Here is a 20,918-nt window from a genome sequence, read left to right as displayed (position 1 = left end):
ATGAAAATCCAAACTAACAGAAAGTTGGATATGTGCATTTTTAAGTTCTAAAATTAACAGGAAATTGGCAGAAATTAAAGTAGTAGAGGAATATTCCATAAATTTATATGCCACGGTATGGGTACCACAGCAAGAAGGCAAAAACTGGAGAGGGAGTTATGACTGTGTCATTACATTAAATAAATAATAATAGGGAAAACATTTATTTTCTGGCTAAAAGTTTACAATTACAATCATGATTTTTAATTAAACCATAATAAAACTGATAAATAACTGTAATAAACTAAATCCTCCAATTTGCTAAATATTTCATAGACTCAAACTAATTTTTGGATCCAAGGAAGGAATGTTGTGACTGACTTTGTAAACACAGCCTGCTAAGTCTCAGTGGTGTCTTACTGCACATATGCACAGACTGGTAAGTTTTAGCGGTATCTTACTATATATATGCTAAAGTGCACATGAGAAGCCATAAGCCTGAGGGCAAATGGATCATTCCCAAGGGATAAAGCAAAGGGTTTTCCTTTATGGAACTGTATTTGAAGGGGAAACAATTTTATTTAACCCATTTTGGAAAATGGGGTGGGAGGTGAATTCAGCCTCCTGGGGTTTTGACTTTTAAAATACTTCACAATAGATACAGAACTTGATGTCTCATTGTAGTGAGAGACACTCATCTGGTTAGACTTCTATTAAATGACCTCAAAATTACAGAGATATGAACAGCTAAACTGTGATAATACATATATAGTCTCCTATGAGCAATTCTCTCTTAGTAAAAATTTATAACTCTCTGATATCGGTAATTTTGACTAATTTGAGGAAAGTTCCATTTGAAAGAATGACACTGGAAGTATTCTTCCCAGAAGTCTGATAATACAGTGTAAGTGGATCTTTGTTATCACTAACGATGTAAAAAGTATGCATCAATTTTTCAGACCTCTCGTAAGAATTAACATATCACCCGTCATTACCTTGTTTTTCATAAATTTAGAATGGCTCCGATACACCTCCATTTGCTTCATTTCTTCCTCCCGTTCTTCAGTACTCAGTGCCCCATTTGATTTCAGCATCTGAATTTCCTCTTCCAGGTCTCGGAGTCCACGCTCCATAGAGGAAATTTTCGAATCCTGAGAACAATGGAAAATTTCAGGATTAACGTAGTCACAAAAACCCAGAGAAGATGAATAACATAATCTTTAAAGATATTAAATTTAATAAAAATAAACAAATATATAGAAAAATTGCTGCCTAGTGATTTACACTTTGCTTCTAAAACACATGCTTTACAGCTGTGTGGGTGGGAGAAAGAGGACTCATGCCTACAATGTCCCCTCTGTCTCCAGTCATGCATCTTTCAATTGAAGTTGAAATAATTAACTAAAGAAGTAGAGGCAAAAAAAAAAAAAAAGTAGAAGCAATGAAAAACTATAGTTTTCTTTGCACCAGACACTATAAATTTCTAGTTAAAAAAGCTTTTTCTAGTTCTAACACATATTGTATCATTTTACTTGGTGACCCCTAAAAGGCATATTTTTGCCCCAAAATGTGAGAAAGAGTAAGAGGGTTTCAGAAATTTATATAATAACATACATAGCTATATTTATAACAATAAAAACTATATAATGTCCTATTGCAGAAAAACAAATATTATTATTTTTATATTAGAAATATTATTTGCCATACTTCTCCATGCATTTAAAATAATTCATAATAATTTTTAAAAATCATTGTCCTTGTAAGTCATCATTATCACAAATATCACCTTCTAGCAGAACATTTTCCATATTCAATTACTTGATTTTGCTTGTCACAGTATCTAGTTTATCCCCACATTTCTTTAGATGTCACCAATTACTGCTATATGGAATGAATAGTTTTATGTATCTGTAGTTGCATATGCTTATTTACCTAAGAAACAGAGACTTTAAAGAGCATAAATTCAATACAGCTGTATTTTACTTGTTTTAGAGAAACCACCATTCCTTTGGGAAACCATTTTGAGATTGACTTCCTTTTCCACTTTCCCTCAAGGATTTCTTGATTGACCTTCCTTGCTATCTTAATTCCTAGAGAATGAAGATGAAAGAGTTTAAAGCAGCGGTTCTCAACCTGTGGGTCACGACCCCTCTTTAAAAATGAAAATACACTGCAGCATTAGGAAGGTTGAGAACCACTGGAGGATTCATTAAGAATAAAGTGTACCTGAGCCAGGCGTGATGGTTCACACCTGTTACCCTAGCACTCCAGGAGGCTGAGACAGGTGGATCATCTGAGCTCAGGAGTTTGAGATCAGCCTGAGCAAGAGCAAGACCCTGTCTCTATCAAAAACAGAATAGCTGGGCATTATGGCAGGCACCTATAGTCTCAGCTACTCAGGAGGCTGAGGGAAGAGAATCACTTAAGCCCAAGAGTATGAGGTTGCTGTGAGTTATGACACCATGGCATTCTACCCAGGGTGACAGAGTGAGACACTGTCTCATACAAACAAACAAATAAATAACTTTAAAAGAAAAGGTACAAGAGAAAGGGGGATGTACTCCTTTGTTTCACTCATCACATTATCTTTAGAAATACCACAACAAAAGTTTCCTTTTACAAATCAATTCAAATTAAACTTACATTTTGCTCAAAGTTAAATGTACCGAATTATTAATAATACCACCAGAGATATTCTACAACTTAACCAGGATTATGATATAGTTATTTAAAATCAGTGGGCTTTATGCCATCATTTACTGACCCATAAAGAGAAATACTTCAATTGTACTATCTGAAAATTTACTTATAAGATTGCTATAAATTTATCTGGAAATATCCCTTAAAAATGATTAAAATACTGGCTCGGTGCCCGTAGCACAGTTGTTATAGCGGCAGCCACATACATGGAAGCTGGCCAGTTCAAACCCAGCCAGAGTCTGTTAAACAATGACAGCAGCAATAAAAAATAGCCAGGTGTTGCGACGGGTGCTTGTTAGTCACAGCTACTTGGGAGGCTGAGGCAACAGAATTGCATAAGCCCAAGAGTTGGAGGTTGCTGTGAGCTGTGACACCACAGCACTCAATCCAGGGCGACAGCTTAAGACGCTATCTCAAAAAAAAAAAAAAGAATTAACTAAAATACTAAGCATGAGCATGTGACTGACCTGCACATGGAAGAACATGAAATACAGGCTCTCCTCTGACATTAGCCTGGGTGGTGATGAATGGAGACCAGCTGAATGGGTGAAGTAGGGATTCCCTTGTGAGGCTACACATCCCCCAATTAAGAATTCCAGCTCTCAGGCGGCGCCTGTGGCTCAAGGAGTAGGGCGCCAGTCCCATATGCCAGAGGTGGCAGGTTCAAACCTAGCCCCGGCCAAAAAAAAAAAAAAGAACTCCAGCTCTGCACATCACAAGGCAGCCTCTACCTGCACAGAGCATCTACAAACCTCCATCTACAAACCAAAAATATTATCCATCTTCTCCTCTACCCTCAACACAGACAGAGATAGCACTTGACAAATCAGCATCCCCACCACCAAATCATGCACCATAAAAGCTTCTCCCCAAAAAGGGATCTTGACCGCAGCTCCGAAAACCAGGAACCAGGCTCTGCCTGCCCAGGAAAAAAACATTCCAAGTTGCTCTCTGAAATCAGGCCAGAAATTATTGCTTGATACTCTCAACTAGTTCTAGCAACAACCCAATGGCACCAAAGGCTGAGTTTGAGGATAGTCATCCCAACTAGATTTCTTACTCATAAAATGTGTAATGACTAATTCTGTTCACCTTACTGCTCTGTACTTCTCCAACCTGGCTCTCCCCTCACTGATGAACCAACACCACTTGGCTTATTGAAATCTTCTGCTCCTCTGCACCCCCATATTCTCAATCATTTTTCAAAGATTATCTCCTATCTCAAGTAAAACCTGGCTTTCCCAGAGGATACAAATTCTGTGAACGCTCTCCAATGAAGGCCAGTAATCTTCCAGCATCACAAAGAAACATGGGGAAGGGGAGGAGTTCTGGTGCTTCGTTGCTGCCCCCCTTATAGAAAGCTCAACCTCCGGGGCGGCGCCTGTGGCTCAAAATGGTAGGGCGCCAGTCCCATATGCCAGAGGTGGCAGGTTCAAACCCAGCCCCAGCCAAAACCCACAAAAAAAAAAAAGAAAGCTCACACTCCCTTGCACTCTATCCTACTCACAAGCTTCCATCTAGGAACTTCTCAATCACTCCCACCCACTTTTTGAAGCCTTTGGCACCTAGCTCACAACTGCCACTCCTGCCATCATCTTGGGATTTCAAGGTCAGAATTCCTTGATGCCCTTAATTCCAATGGCTTCATCCTCCAGTCCTCTTCAGCTATCCAGTTTATAGGACTGTACTCTGGATCCCATCATCACTCAGGGCTCTTCTTCCAGGCCCATCATCCCCTCACTCTGATTTACCTCCAGTTCTTTAACCTCACTTCCCTAATATTTACATTTTCTCCCAACCTGTCAGTCCACCTGAATTATCCTTCTTCCATATCCAGGGTACTTTCCAGTACTGAACATCCAAACTTCCTGTCATCACCTTCGATTCATTTGCATCTCAATCATTCTGTTCTATCTACCCATCAAAACTCTAGCTTTATAGCAGTGCGTGGTCATTCTTTCCTGCTCCTCAACTGCTAAAGGAAAACAAAAAGAAGCAGAGAAAAGGAGGAGAAGAAAAAGAGGATGTGGGGCAGAGAAGGAGAGGATGGAAGGGGAGAAGATGGTAGAAGAAAAGGATAAGGAAAAAGAAGAGGAGAAAGAAAACTCCATCAACATGACAATTACTGGGCTCTTTCATTGTCTTTTAATCATCTTTTTTTCCTAATTCTCCCAAAGACATCATTCATACATCTCTCAAACTCATGCCACATTCTCAGCAACTCAGCTACACATATTTCAGTTAACTTCACCATAACATCTACATGAGCCCAGTGGGCCACCAGAATCTCTTTCTTCTTTGCAAAACAGTTCAAGGTTAACACAACTTAAAATAGATCCACTGCCAATTAATACTCTGACACTGCCCCATTCTGTTAAAAGATGAGTACAGAAATAACTTTGTGATTATGGGTACATTCATTCATATGTTTTATTCTTCAGTATCAACAGGGATAAGGAAATAACACATACAAATAAACTTGCGGTGAGTGTGAATAAAGTAAAATCATGCAATTAAACCATTATAAAGGCCTTTTCCAAGATTATATTCAAGATTACTAATTAACCACAAAGAACTCAGAATCCACTAATTTGGAATTTGCTTAGTAAATCCTTTCCCCAAGGAAAAAAGATGTACATAATATAAATAAAGCTTTAAGAGGAAATTATCCAAATTAAGAAAAGCACTTATTTAGTGCTTTAGTATTTAGATATTAATAACTAAATATTCTTGTGATATTAGCAGCAGCTAATAACTAAATATTCTTGTGATATTAGCAGCAGCAGCTAATGTGAATTGAATGTTTAATACACACCAGGCCCTATTGAAGTGTTATACATGTTTCAAGTAATTTAAACCTCAAAACAGCCCATTGGATGGGTATTACTATCACCATTTATCAGTAAGAAATTGAGGCATAAAGAGATTAGGTAACTTGCTTCATGACACACAAAAGTGAAGCCACATTTTGAATCAAGTAAGTTTAACTTAGAAAACAAGTTCTTTAATTACGATATTATATAGCTTAAAGATTTCTAACTATTTGTTAACTTAAAGCAGAGGTTTTCATGAAAACTGGGGGATCCTCTAGACACTTTCTCAAAGTGTATGTGGTCAAAACTATTTTCATAATAATACTATGATAGCACCTGATTTCTGCTGTGTTAAGCAAAGGTGGGCCAAACTGCCAGTACCTTAGCACACATCACGGCAATGGCAAAGAGCCAGACTAGTAGTCATACTCTTCAGGCACGTACAGTGAAAAAATATGAAAAATCGGAAATAAGAAAAGACTTTTTAAAAAACTGCTTCACTTAAGAATTCCTTGAGGAAGCAGTAAAAAGTTACTACTTTTCATAAATCTTAAATCTCTGTACAAATCTTTTTAACATTCTGTGTGACAAAACGGGATGGAACTAGGCATGAAGCACGTCTGGGAACAGTACTTGCATGTTGCTTTGAGATGCAAGATGAATCTGGCTCTAGTTCAGAAAATAGCAGAATAACTGACAAACTATAGTCACCCAGACTTGGTATTTGGCAGAAATTAATTCTCTTAAAAATGAAGTAAGCCTGCCACTTTAAGAGAGTAAAGGCATCTTGAGATTAAGAAGTTTGAAAATAGTTAATTTAAAAAAATTCTAGATAACCCTTTTTGGTCCAATTTGAATTGGGATCATTAAAAGGAAATGAAATTGAAATTATTTTAAGATGTCATTTTCATTAAGTCTTATTCCTATATTCAGTCTGCAAAATAAGTGAAATATTACTACATAATATTTTCTAAAACTCACACATTAAAGTGTTTAATCATTTACAAGTGTAAAGTGATTCCTAAGATTCTTTATTAGATTCTCACTTACCTTCATCTCAATAACAGTTTGCAGAGCTTTTGTTTTGGCAGAATCAGGGGCATTCTCAAATCTCCGATGCATCTCCTACAGAAGGAAAGCAAAAGGAGTGAGTTCCCTCCTCATTCTCATCTTTTTAAAAGGGAGGCAGGGACAGTAGTCACACGCAAAGATACCAATCCACCCTCGTGAGACACTCTGACCCCCTTCTGTGTGACCAACCTTTCCCCGTGGACCAGGGACTCCATGGACCGCACTCAGCCTACTTTAATCATGTACTCACAGAAGGGTCCCTGTCTCTGAACACCTACTTATTCAAAATTAGTCACACAGGTGAAACAACAATCTTCCACATGACTTCAAGACATAATCAGAGCTCCAAATGCTCCAAAGGGGGGATCAGAAATGCCTCCTTATTCAAAGGAGAAATAAAAGCCATCAACAATCAGTCTGCACTCCACAAAGCTATTGAAAGCATGTGTGCTGAAAACATCCTTTCCACAGAGGAACAACCACCTGGTTACCTATCATAGAAATCTCTCTCCAGTGGTAGAAAAAGATGAATGAGATTGTTGAGCAAGTTTCCTACATAGTTTAGGTTTAGATAATATCAGAAAAATAGAGCTGTTTTGGTTTTTTTTTTTTAAACCCAAAATCTAGTGAGTTCAGGATAGGAAAGGAAGAAGGAGATATTAGGATCTTCAGGGTTATCCTGAAGTTCCCAGACCACCTCTAGCAATGTCTTGTCAGATTCTATAAATGTCTGTGAGTAAATCCCTCAGCACTTCCAAAGTACCCTAGGGACCAGCTCTAGTGACCCCAGGGAATACGAAGATAAATATTTTCCATCTGAACAGTGCTTAAGCAAAATAAAAGAAATATATAATACAATACTTTAAACTTTTCACCTAATTTATTCATTGTTCCCTGATCAGGAAGCATCTCTTCTCATCCTCCCCTAATACCATGCTCCAGCCACACTGGACCCCTTGTTGCCCCTCGGATATGCTGGGCATGTTCCAGTTTTTGAAGACCTTTGCCCCAGCTGTTAGGTGAAGACTTCATCTCCTTATGGCTCTTCTGCATTATTAAGTTTATTAGTTGTGATAATAATAACAATTATAGTTACATAAGAAAATGTCCATATGTGTTAGAGATACATACTAAAGTCTGTAGGGGTAAAATGATGTCAGAAATTTGCTTTAAAGTCTTTGGCAAAGATCACCAAAGGATAGGCCAGGAAGATACCAAAATCCAGATACTCAATAACCTTGGGTCCACAATGTTCCTCATACAATAACAAATTACTAGACATACAAAAGCAGGAAAAAATGACTTATAACCTGGACACAAGTCATTCAATTAAAATAAAAATAGAAATTACGAAGATGATAGAATTATCATTCCAACCAATAAACTTTGAAGTATTTTAATTACAAGAGGAAAAAATGAAGAATTAAGGGGAAATTTGTAATTAAGAAATTTAAAGCATATTTTTAAAAGATAAAACAAAGCCACAATATTTAGGGTTGATACTTAGGAATGATATTAATATATAAAGCAATATCCATTATAGATCCCTAATATAATATTGGGGATGTAGATAGAGGATAAATATTAATCAAAAGCAAAAGCATGGCTACTGGCTCGGCACCCATAGCACAGTGGTTATGGCGCTGGCCACGTACACTGACGCTGTCAGGTTCAAACCCAGCCCAGGCCAGCTAAACAACAATGACAACTGCAACCAAAAAATAGCCAGGTGTTGTGGTGGGCACCTATAGCCAGCTACGTGGGAGGCTGAGGCAAGAGAATTGCTTAAGCCCAAGAGTTTGAGGTTGCTGTGAGCTGTGATGCCATTAAGCACTCTAGCAAGGGTGACACAGTGAGACTCTGTCTTAAAAAAAAAAAAAAGGCATGGCAACCATAAAATCTAGGATACTTTTAGAGGTTAGGGAAACAGTTCTGATAGGGATGCTGTACCTTGGAGGGCTTCTGGGTGGCTTATGAGTGGCTGTTAAAAGTTCTATTTCTAGACCTGAGTGGTGGTTACAAGGGTGCTTACTTTGTAATATACTAAACTACACCTCTATTTTACACTATCTTCTATAGCTGCATCAAAAATTTTTTAAATCTCTTAAATTCGCTTTTTCTTCCAGCTTAACACCTAACACATTAGTTTAGGCTACAACAATCTCTCACCTGCATTAAAACAACAAACTCATCAGCCTCCTCCCCACCTACAGTTTGTCCACATTGAATCTATTCTCCAAACTGTAAATAAGGTGCTCAACTGGGCACACAGGAAATATTTAATAACATTTCTTAAATATATAAGTATAAAATTTTTATCTTAAAGGCTTCTTAAATATATAAGTAAAAATTTTTATCTTAAAAGGCTTCTCCTTTTCCTCATTACCTAAATAGGTAGTTTCTAGATGCTTTAAGGTAAAACTATTATAATTTTTAAACTCAAGCAAGCATAAAGAAAACAGAAATCCATTTGAATAAAAAATCCTTCTCTGCATACAATAAGGAACTAAGATGTATTTTAAACCACTCATAGGAAGAAGACTTTCCTATTAAGACATTTTAAAATCGATGCCCATAACAAATATCCACCCAGAAGCCAACACATTAAAATTCCTTTTGAACACATCTTGCAGCACAGAGCAGATAAACTCCTCCTTCCCGCTAAACACATCAAGCCTCTGACTCATACACTGCTAATAAAGACAGGAAGCCTGGAAATAGAAATAAATGTACATACTATTCAAACAAGTGTAAGAATATGCTATTTGCTCACTTTATTTTGATCCTTTTGGCCTGAAAAATGTCATTCAAAAAAAGAAATTAAAGTAGAGAAAGAATATGGATCTTGTTATTCCGTCAATTGAGGTAGACAGTAGAAAATGTGTTCATTCTTTCTCATTCGTTTACTAAAGAACAGTATCTAACCTAGAGTTGGAAAACAAACAAGTTAGGAATAAAATTTCATAATTCTCCTTTTCTTCCATTGTCTTGTTTTAAAAGTAAGTAAACTTTTATTTAAACACCTAAGAGAAAGGAGCATTTGTAACTGAAAAGTAGTACTAATGTTTGAGATTTCTTCCCACCCAAATTGTAGAAGCTCCAAGTTGTTCATAAAGTCCCTCACAGATTCAATCCTCCATACAAGTTCCGGGTTTACTATACACACAACACAGAGGAGGCAGAAATAAAGGGGAGGGCAAATGAAAAGAACCCTCACTCCTTTTTCGGTACCTTAACCAATGTTCAGAGGCACTGTACTTAAACCCTTACCATCTCTTGTAATGGTATTACACTTAGAAAAAGTTATCTTGCAAAACAGAAACGAGGGACAAATGACACACAAAAGGGGGAGGAGGAATAACCTGAATAAATAAGATATGAATTAAAACAGCAACTCAAAGTATTACAAAAAAATAAGTTTTTCAAAAAGGTATGAGACTATTCTCATTTTTCCAAAATCACAATAGATGAAACTAACTAGGAACCTCTTTTTCTTTAGATCCTCCTATTCATTGTCTATTTTATCTGTTTTTTTCTCTATGTATCTGTTTATTTCTCAATCTTCTCTGCTTATACTTTTAAATCCCCAATAACGCTGATAGGCATTCATCAGATATGCTAGCTAGAGTCAGAATTCTTAGCCTAGAATCTATTTATTAGATTCTATTTATTAGCACTGTTAGCCTCGAACATTTCTGCAAACCCTAATATGATAACAGTTATACTCATAAGGCTTATTGACATGACAAAAATCTGGCAGACTGCAATAATGTTTTAAAACAATGTTATATTTTATTTACCACAAGAGCATCTACCTACATTTTTTTAAAAATAGGAGCATATATTGAAATACATTATTTAGTTGGCCCCTGGACAATGCTTCGTATGCATATGGACTGAAGATAAAAAAATTTGCATCCAACTTAGGTATTCTCTGCCAAAAAACCGAGAACCAAAGTTAGGGATCAAATTTTGGTATATAACACAATCACCCTGTAAAGTTGGTTGAAATTCCATATGCCCAGGCTCCAAGTACAAACCAACTCTTTCCTGTAATTCAGCATTTGTCCAGTAGATGTACTCAGTCTCCTATCAATCAAAGGAAAGGGACTAACTATAGCAAAACATACAACATCTAAGAGTAAGTGATCACCCAACAGTGTAATTTCAATTTTTTTGAATTGAAAAAACAGAAAATACAATGCCAAATTGAAATTCTCTTTTTCCTCTGTGGCTTTGTTGAGGGGGGGCAATTATTTACTTGCTATCTACAGAATCATATTGATATATAAAATGAAAAATAACAAATGTCACTAGATACAAATAAAATACTACATTAATGTTATCATATTCATCAAATTTAAGGGGCCACTGATTGTAAGACACCACAGTTTAATGTGCTAGAAAGATATGAGAGGAAATGCTTCCAAATGCATCATGATACATAGCTCTAGAGTTTTATTTCATACTGATTTCAAGACCTTTTGTTTTTTACATATTTATTTGTTTGTTTGTTTGTTTGTTTGTTTCTTGAGACAGAGTCTCACTCTGACACCCTGGATACAGTGCCACGGCATCAGGGCTCAAGCAAATCCTCTTGCGTTAGCTCCTGAGTAGCTGGGACTACAGCTACCTGCCACCATGCCTGGCTAGCTTTCTATTTTTAGTAGAGACAGGGTCTGGGTCTTGATCAGACTGGCCTGAACTCCTGAGCTCAGGTGATCCACCCACTTCAGCCTTTGAAACTGTTAACCTTCTTCATGAAATGACTTTGCCCAAATGCTCAGTCAGACTGGCTTCCTCTCTTTTTTCAGATCTCCATTTAAAGGGCATCTCCTCAAAGACACTTACCTGGTTTAAGAAATCTCCTTTCCCAACATAATTAACACTACAGTCAATTCATTTACTTCATCTCATAATTGTAAGTTTACTGTCTGCCATCATATTTTTAAGTTTTAGAAGGACACAGACTATGCTCTGTTATGAAAATGAATACCTAATGTCTATCCCAGGATCAAATACATACTAAAGGCTCAGTAAGTAACTGTTGAATACATGAGAAAGGAAATGCCATACCAAGTTCCATCTAGCATCTAATTGCTCTGGAAACAATCTTTATGTATTAGTCACAAAACTTTACCACAAGTTATTTTAACTTTGTTACATATATTTTCTAACATACTTAGGGATTTTTTGTTTGTTTGTTTAGTTCTTGCTAGAACTTAAAAAAAATGCTTAAAAAGCATTGGGCTTACATTTTCTTCTTGTGCTTTTATTTATTTATTTAAGACAAAGTCTCACTATGTCGCCCTAGGGAGAGTGCCGTGGCATTACAGCTCACAGCAACCTCAAACTCTTGGGCTTAAGCACTTCTCTTCCTCAGCCTCCCGAGCAGCTGGGACTACAGGTGCCTGCCAAAACGCCCGGCTATTTTTTCTTTGTTGTTTAGCTAGCCTGGGCCAGGCTTGAACCCGCCAGCCTTGGTGTATGTGGCTGGTGCCCTGCTCACTGAGCTATTGGTGCCAAGCCGTTTGTATTTTTTTTTTTTTAAGTAGCTCTTTATTTTGTCTGAAATTTAATTTAACAACATTAGTAACTATTCTCCAAATGAGCATGATCCCAAAGCATTCATCATATGCCTAACACTATATTATTTCTGAACTTAAATATTCTATTTCATTGATCTAGTTATGTGTTCCTGCACCAATGGATTTTCAATACATGTAACATGATCTGTGTAGTAAGTCTCCCCACATTGTCCCTCATGCAAATAAACTGCAAAATCATGTGGACACGTCTCAAAACTATTGTCACTGGTGGCTCAGCACCCCGTAGCACATGAACCGAGGCTGGCAGGTTCAATCCCAGCCTGGGCCAGCTAAACAACAATGACAACTGTAACAAAAATAGCCAGGCATTGTGGCGGGTGCCTGTAATCCCAGCTACTTGGGAGGCTGAGGAAAGAGACTAGCTTAAGCCCAAGAGTTAGAGGTTGCTCTGAGCTGTGATGCCACAGCACTCTACCGAGGGTGACATACCAAGACTCTGTCTCAAAAATAAATAAATAAAAATAAAAATAAATACTCTCACTGGAATTACATTAAGTGTTTAGATTTGGGGGAAAATAACTTTTGAGATGAGTTTTGTTTGTTTGTTTGTTTTCTTGAGGAAAAAATCTTAACTCTATTGCCCAGGCTGAAGTTGCCATGGTGTCAGCCTAGCTCACAGAAAACTCAAACACCTGGGTTCAATCAATCCTCCTGCCTCAGCCTCCCAAGTAGCTGGGACTATAGGTGCCTACCACAACACCTGGCTATGTTTTTCTGTGTTTAGTAGAGATGGGGTCTTGCTCTTATTCAGGCTGGTCTAGAACTCTTGAGCTCAAATGATCTTCCCCCTTTGGCCTCCCAAAGTACTAGGATTACAGGCACCATCTACTAGGACCGGCTTGAAGTGAGTTCTTGCTATGTTGTCCAGGCTGGTCTCAGCCTTCGATCCTCCTGCTTCAGCCTTCCAAGTAGCCCCAAGCATGAGCAACTGTGCCTGGCTAATACCTTTACATGGTGTTTTCATCTATACTATAATAAAAATTTAGCCTCAGTCTTTCTTTGCATTACTAATATTATTTATTCCATTTTCTTATCTAATTCCCCTAATTATTTTAAGAACAATTAAATACTAATGAGCACAACTATTTTTGAACCTTCCTAACTTTAATGGGAATGTCTAGTATGTCACCAGTAAGCACAAAACTGGCTAGTAGTTTGAAATGCATATTTATAATATACATTTATTGTACTATTATTTATTCATATTATGCTCTAAAAGTATCATTCAATTCTTATTTTATTAAGATTTTATGCCAGGCATGGTGGTTCACATGTATAATCCCAGCACTTTGGGAGGCTGAGGCAGGAGGATCACCTGAGCCAGGAGTTTGAGACCAGCCTGGGAAACACAGCAAGACCCAGCTCTAAAGAAAGGTTTGGGGGTTGATTGTCAAAATGTGTAACATTTCATCCAATGTCCTTGAGATAGCCATCAAATACCATGAGGTTCTCTTTTCCTTTTGCCTATTACAAATCATGAATGTGTATGATATACTGTGTCATCCTAGAATTCCTAGAATAATTCCTTTGGGTCATAAAATATTATCTTTTATTATAATTCTAATTCTATATGCTAGTCTTTTATTTATAATTTCTATATCTACACTTGTAAGTAAAACTGGTTTGGTGGTTTACTTTGTTTTTTAACCTTCATCAGGTTTTGGTACCCAGACGTTAACATTTGTGGGGAAAAAAGAACCTGAAAAGCTGTCCTTCTTTCTATAAGCTCCAGGCTTAAAATTAACTACCTGTGCCTACATTTCAACTTGTTCAACTAACATTTATTAAGTACCCATTATGTATTTGTTAGACACCGACAACATGAAAGATCAAAATTCTTTGTGTTCCCTTAAAACTCGTATGTTGAAATCCTAACCCATGTATTGAGGTATTAGAAGGTGGGGCCTTTAGGAGGTAATTCAATTATGAGGGGAGAGTCCTCATGACTAGGATTAGTGTCGTCACATGGACACTAATGGGTCCCTTATAAAAGGGACTCCAGAGAGCTGTCTAGGCCCCTCCCTACCATGTGAGAACACAGTAAAAAGACAGACATCTGTGAATCAGAAGGCAGGTCCTCACTGAATCTGCTCATACCTTGATCTTGGACCCCTACCCTCCAGAACCGTAAGAAACAAAAGCCCACTGTATAAACCACCCAGTCTATCGTATTTTTGTTAAAGCAGCCCAAAAGGACTAAAAGAGAACAAACATTCCCTTCGTGTGAAATATTAAGTGAACAGTCAAGAAACATATATGTAAGAATACTATAGTATGACTGGTTCCATCATGTACTAAACTACACAAGGAAAACATCACAGAAGAATTCAAATTGGAGCTAGGTCATATGGGTCAATGGGAGAAACAGAAAAGAGAAGAAGCATTCTAAACATTTTTTCTAAAACAATTATCATTTCTACTCACTCTTAAATAATTTTAAGCAGTGTGAATGTGTTTCCTGTAAGAGGACGCCATATTCCTAATGGAAACTTGTTGGTATGACTGCCAAGGACTAGCAGCTACTATATTTGACAAAGCAGACACAGAACATTTCCATCCTCACAGAAAGTTTTATTGAACAGTGGTGATGTACAGAATTCTACCACTGTTAAGAGAAAGGAAGAAACAGAAACAACGAAAACTATAAAATAACAAAAATGACTAGAAGCATATATATGACAAAAGGCAATAATTATCACTAGATAATAATAATGCCTTGAGTTTTAAGTTTTTGCTAATCTATCTTCTAATTTTTCTGATCTCCTACAATGGATTTCTATGTAATAAAATCATGCTTTTAATAAACAATGAAGCTCGGCACCCGTAGCTCAGTGGTTAGGGCACTAGCCACATGCAACAGGGCTGGTGGGGTTGAACCAGGCCCAAGCCTCCTAAACAACAATGATAACAACAACAACAAAATACCCAGGTGTTGTGGTGGGCGCCTATATTCCCAGCTACTTGGGAGGCTGAGGCAAGACAATCACTTAAGCCTAAGAGTTTGAGGTTGCTGGGAGCTGTGTAGCCATGGCCCACTACCAAGGACAACATAGTAAGATCCTGTCTCAAAAAATAAATAAATAAATAAATAACAATTAACTCCTTCAAAAATAAAAATGTCCTCACTGTAAATAAATATTTCAATTTTTTTTACAAAAGGAGAGATTATGTAACAGCTGCAAATTTAGAAGTGCTTTTTTTACTTCTATTCTGCTGCTTTGGGACTGTACTATTTTTTAAACCTCCTTCTTCACATTTCATTTTAAAAAGAATTACTCAGACTCCCACTAACACAGTTAGGGAATCTCTTCCTCCATCCAATATAAAGATTATCTGAAGCCTGGCCATAAATAGAAAAGCTGTTCTGTTAATTTTTTAACTCAATGTAAAATGAATTCTTCCTTTATGCCTTCTTTAAATGAAGAATTATCTAGAAAAGTAAACAATTATCAATATCACTAGAGTCAGCTGAAGCTTAAATTTCCTCTCTAAAACATAAATAACAGTGATTCTCTATATCATTCTTTCTAGCTATGCCTCCATGGCAGCAAATGATTTTTATCACGCATCTTCTATAGCAAGGCAACAGTTTCCATGGAAACCACAGGGCAAACATCCATTACTCCTGCCAAGGTCTTCATAAGCACATGTAAACTGAGATAACCACTTACTTTCTCCTATTAATATTTTAAAATTGAACAATAGCTACTCAGATTCTGGTTGTGTTGTGTTGTCTCTATGAACAAATCCAGAGATGAGTAAGAAACCAAAATAATTCTGCGCCCCTCTAACAAAAAAAGAGCCTTTAGAAATTAGAGGGTAAAAGAAGAAAAGACCCAGAAAGTTATTAAGCCAGCATACACACCAGAAGACGACGTTAACCCATACAAGAGACCAAATCAGAACAGAAATCAGTGACGCACTTAAATACAAAACTTGAAATACTTTTCCACTAGCACAGCAGAGCATATAAATTTATCTAGGCCAAGATGCTCGCTAATCAGAAAAAGAAAGAGACAATCAATAAATCACAACAATCAAAAAAGCAACCGCTCACCTCTCTCAACATACTGTTTTCTTTTTCCTTCTGCTCCAAAAGGCTTTCTAGATGGTGAACATGCATCTCGGCCTCTGCCAGACGTCTCGTTCTCTCATGGTCTTCCTCAGTAGCTTTAGCAGAAAGTCCTTTGCTCTGCAACATCTCCAGAAGCTTCTTGATGGATTCATCCCGAGCATTTAAGGTCTGCTTCTGAGTCTCAATACGAAGCTCCATTTCCTCCAGGGTCTTTCGAAGAAGGAACAGCTCTTTGGCCTGCCGCTCATGCTCAGCATGTAGTCTCTGAAAGTTCTCCTCTGTCAGCTCCGCCACGCACGGTTCGCTGGTCCTGCTGCTGCTATCTTGCTGAAACAGCTGATTCAGATCCCTCTGGATCCGCAATTCATCCTGGAGAGCCTGGATCGTCATCTGCATGTGCTAGAACCAAGACAAAAAGAAAACCCCAAATCAGCTTTCCTCAAATAGCAAAAACAGAGCAGATTGTGGGGGAGTCAAAAATAGCTACAAGGGCTCTCAGAAATCTGCATCTAGCAGATGAGAATTTACTTTATTTTCTATTTCATAGTTTTAAAAAAAATGAGTTAGATGTTCTACAAGATGTCAGTAATTTAATTAGAACCAAGAAAAGTACTGCAGCTCTTCATTTTGCAAAAGATATGATAAAATAAAGATACTGGTCAAAACTAATGGAAGGCACTACATAGGAACAAAAGTTGAAGGTGGTGAGTGGGGGAAGAGCCATGGGAAATCTATCGGGGAAATAAATGTAAACCTACTCATTCAAAAAAATTTCACCAAAATATGTAAAGAACATCAAAACACAAAATGACTTTTAAAAATCGTAAACATTAAATAATAAACACTAGCATTTAATGAATGGTTTGTATATACCAGACCGTACCAAGCACTTCTTAGTTAGTTAATAGAGTTAATCTTCATTATGACACATGTACTGTTCTTTATTTCACTGTGGTAAAACACTTAACCTGAGAGCTACCCGACTAACAAATTTTAAGTGTACATTATTGTTGGCTATAGGTACAATGTTGTACAGCAGATCATCAGACATTATTCTTCTTAACTGAAAATTCACAAGGTCTGACAATTAAGTTCACAAATTTGCCACCGTACACTTTCATGGCAGCACTGTGCAAACAACTCAGTGAGGTTTCATAACTTTGGTATGTCACTGTCTCACAGTTGTGTTCATGCCCACGTGTGGCGGTCTTGCTGCGTGACATTCATTATTGTTGTGCGTTTTGGTGTGCCTTTGCAAGAATGTTGGGGATTGATTTAGAGCAACAAACAAATATTAGTAAATTTCTTGCTAAACTTGCCAAGAGTAGAAGTGAAATCAGAGACATGTCAGTCCAAGTTTATGGGAATAATGCCATGAAGAAAATAGCAGTATATAAATGAACTAAACGGGTTTTTTTTTGGGGGGGGAGACCTCACCTAATATGCATGATGTAATGGTACATTTCAAAACTATTAAGAAATGAGTAGAATAGTGGTAGATGTATTACTTAATTTAATGTAAGCATTTCACATTGTATATCAAAGCAGTACAGTGAACCCCATAAATGCATCAATGTATAAAGTTATGATTTAATAAAAAATAATTAAAAAAAAAAACATTTTTCTGAGGGGAGAGAAAACATCACTGATGAAGAGAGGTTAGGGTACCCTTTAACAAACAGAACTGATGGGAAGCACCTGTGGCTCAAAGGAGTAGGGCGCCAGCCCCATATGCCAGAGTTGGCGGGTTCAAACCCAGCCCTGGCAAAAAAAAAAAAAAAAACAGAACTGATGAAAATATTGCGAAAATTTGTAAAACTGTGCATCAAAATCATTGGCTGACTATGAGAAGTACAGCAAACCAAGTAAACATCAATAGAAAAACAGAAAAAGGCCCGGTGCCTATAGCTCAAGAGGCGAGGGCACCAGCCACATACACTGGAGCTGGTGGGTTCGAATCCAGCCAGGGCCCACCAAACAACAATGACAACTATAACCAAAAAATAGCCAGGCATTGCGGCGGGTGCCTGTAGTCCCAGCTACTTGGGAGGCTGAGGCAAGAGGATCACTTAAGTCCAAGAGTTTGATGTTGCTATAAGCTGAGACGGCACTGCACTCTACCCAGGGCAACAGCTTGAGACTCTGTCTCAAAAAAAAAAAAAGAAAGGAAAAGAAAAGAAAAACAGAAAAATCTTAACTGAAAATCTTGGACAACAGTTCAAGGCTCTTGTATTATGACAATGCACCAGCTTACACGGCACTGTCTATGAGGGAGTTTTTAGCCAGTAAACAAATAACTGGCTAAAATACCCTCCCTACTCACCTAATCTGGCCCCCAATTACTTTTTTCTTTACCCCAAAATAAAGGAAATATTGAAAGGAAGACATTTTGATGACATTCAGGACATCAAGGGTAATACACAAACAGCTTTGTTGGCCATTCCAGAAAGAGATCCACAACTGCTTTGAAAGGTGGACTAGGTGCTGGTGTCAGTGCATAGCTTTCCAAGCGCCAGTATTTCTCGAAGGTGACTGTGGTGATATTCAGCAACGAGGTTATGTAGCACTTTTTCCAGAATGAGTTAACAAATTTAATCAACTGACCTCACATGCCCATAGATTAGTAAGTCTCCATTCCTTTTCCTCTCCCCAACCCTTGGCAACCAACATTCTACTCTTTTATTCTATGAATTTGACTATTTTACATACCCAAAACATGTTCAATTGTATTGATGAGGCTTAGAGAAGTTTAATTAACCTGTCCAAGATCACACAGAAAGTGACCGAGCTGGCATTCAAACCAAAGCAATCCTTGCATCCCAAGATAATAATATAGCACATTTTTTTAACACAGAACATGGGAGCTTTTTACACAGAAGATAACGACATGAGTGAGAAATTACATAAACATGTTAATGCAGATAAACTACTAAAATGTTTGAGAGGGCATATCATTAGCTTATATCCCTAATGAAGGTATTATATGAACCTTTAATATGAATGGTAAGTAAATTCCAGCGTATTATACAATGAATTCCAGAAGGCTGTTACATTGGAAGTATTATTTTTAGGAATGAAGAAGCAACAAAAAAGATCACTCGTTAGGTATTCCAGGCTTGGTAATGTACCATAGTGATCAGAAAACATGAGTTTTAGTTATGGCTCTTACACTGATTACCTATGAAATTTGGACACATCACCAGAAAGATGGTGATGTGTCCAAATTTTAAATGAGGATATAAACACCTTCATTATCCATTCAGAAAATAATTTTTTTTAAAAAGATGCCCTCTAATAATTTTCAGTCTTAAAAGAAAGGAGCCTTTTCCAGAAATCCTGGCACATGCTATGACAGGATGAACCTTAAGGATATAGTGCTAACTGAAATGAGCCAATCACAGACAGACAAATACTATGTGATGCCATGTATATGAAGTAATTAGAGTAGTCAAATTTACAAAGACAGAAAGTAGAACAGTGGTTGCCAGGGGCCAGAAGGAGGAGGACATGAGTTGTTGTTGTGTAATGGATATAGAGTCTTAGTTTTACAACATAAAGGGTTCTGGAGATAGATGTTTGTGATGATTTCATAACAATGTGAATGTATTTAATACACTAAACTGTACATTTTAAAATGATTAAGACGTTAAATTTTACATTATATGTATTTTAACACAATAAAAAATTGGGTGAAGGCCTGGCAGAGTGGCCCCTGCCTGTAATCCTAGCACTTTGGGAGATCAAGGCAGGAGGATCACTTGAGCCCAGTTCAAGACCAGCCTGGCCAGCACAGCAGCTTGCCTACAAGTCCGAGACCAGCATGGGCAAGACAGTGAGACCCTGTCCCTACAAAAATTTAAAAATTAGCTGGGTGGGGCGGCGCCTGTGGCTCAGTCGGGAAGGCACCGGCCCCATATACCGAGGGTGACGGGTTCAAACCCGGCCCCTGCCAAACTGCAACCAAAAAATAGCCGGGCGTTGTGGCGGGCGCCTGTAGTCCCAGCTACTCGGGAGGCTGAGGCAAGAGAATCGCTTAAGCCCAGGAGTTGGAGGTTGCTGTGAGCTGTGTGAGGCCATGGGACCCTACCGAGGGCCATAAAGTGAGACTCTGTCTCTACAAAAAAAAAAAAAAAAAAAAAAATTAGCTGGGTGTAGCAGCACATGCCTGTAGTCCCAACTACTTGGGACACTGAGGCAAAAGATTAAGCCCAGGAGTATGAGGCTGCAGTGATTATGCCACTGCACTGCAGTCTGGGCAACAGAGTGAGACCCTGTATCTTGTTTAAAAAAAAAAAAAAAGGAAGGAGGAAAGATGTCTGCCATAGAATTCCACTTATGGAATATTAAGTAATTTATTTGTAATTACTGATATATATTAGGTTGATTCTAATTTACGAGGCTCCTTCATGTATGTATCTGTAAACAAGAATCCAAATTTTTCGTGGGAATAAATTCTCAAAGATGGAATTGATGAATCATAAAGTACGCATAATTACAATTTTGATACATATTACATATGTATAGTCTCATACAGTATAGCATGAAATTATCATGGCAATTACTATTCAGTGAAGAAAGAAACAACTACTAGTATCTTTGTATCTTCAGCTCTGCTTACACCTACTTTACTATGACAGAAACCTAAAACAACGTTTTGACTGGGAGCCTAGA

At 37.6% G+C, this 20,918-nt stretch overlaps 1 protein-coding gene across 13 annotated transcripts in view; it reads right to left on the bottom strand.

The window, feature by feature from the left end:
* ERC1 (ELKS/RAB6-interacting/CAST family member 1) overlaps positions 1-20,918 on the bottom strand; it is a 663,469-nt gene that overhangs the window by 478,184 nt on the left and 164,367 nt on the right. For all 13 annotated transcript variants that reach the window (XM_053557122.1, XM_053557121.1, XM_053557120.1 and 10 more), the window contains 3 exons: positions 16,230-16,646; positions 6,543-6,617; positions 975-1,130 (listed from right to left, as the gene is read on the bottom strand). In XM_053557122.1, the coding sequence (XP_053413097.1) occupies positions 975-1,130; positions 6,543-6,617; positions 16,230-16,646 (648 nt within the window). The remainder of the gene's footprint in view (positions 1-974; positions 1,131-6,542; positions 6,618-16,229; positions 16,647-20,918) is intronic.

Source organism: Nycticebus coucang, chromosome 12 (assembly GCF_027406575.1).
Source record: "Nycticebus coucang isolate mNycCou1 chromosome 12, mNycCou1.pri, whole genome shotgun sequence".
NCBI lineage: Eukaryota > Metazoa > Chordata > Mammalia > Primates > Lorisidae > Nycticebus > Nycticebus coucang.
Note: the sequence above shows the minus strand (reverse complement) of the source record. Positions and strands in the feature narration are given on the sequence as shown.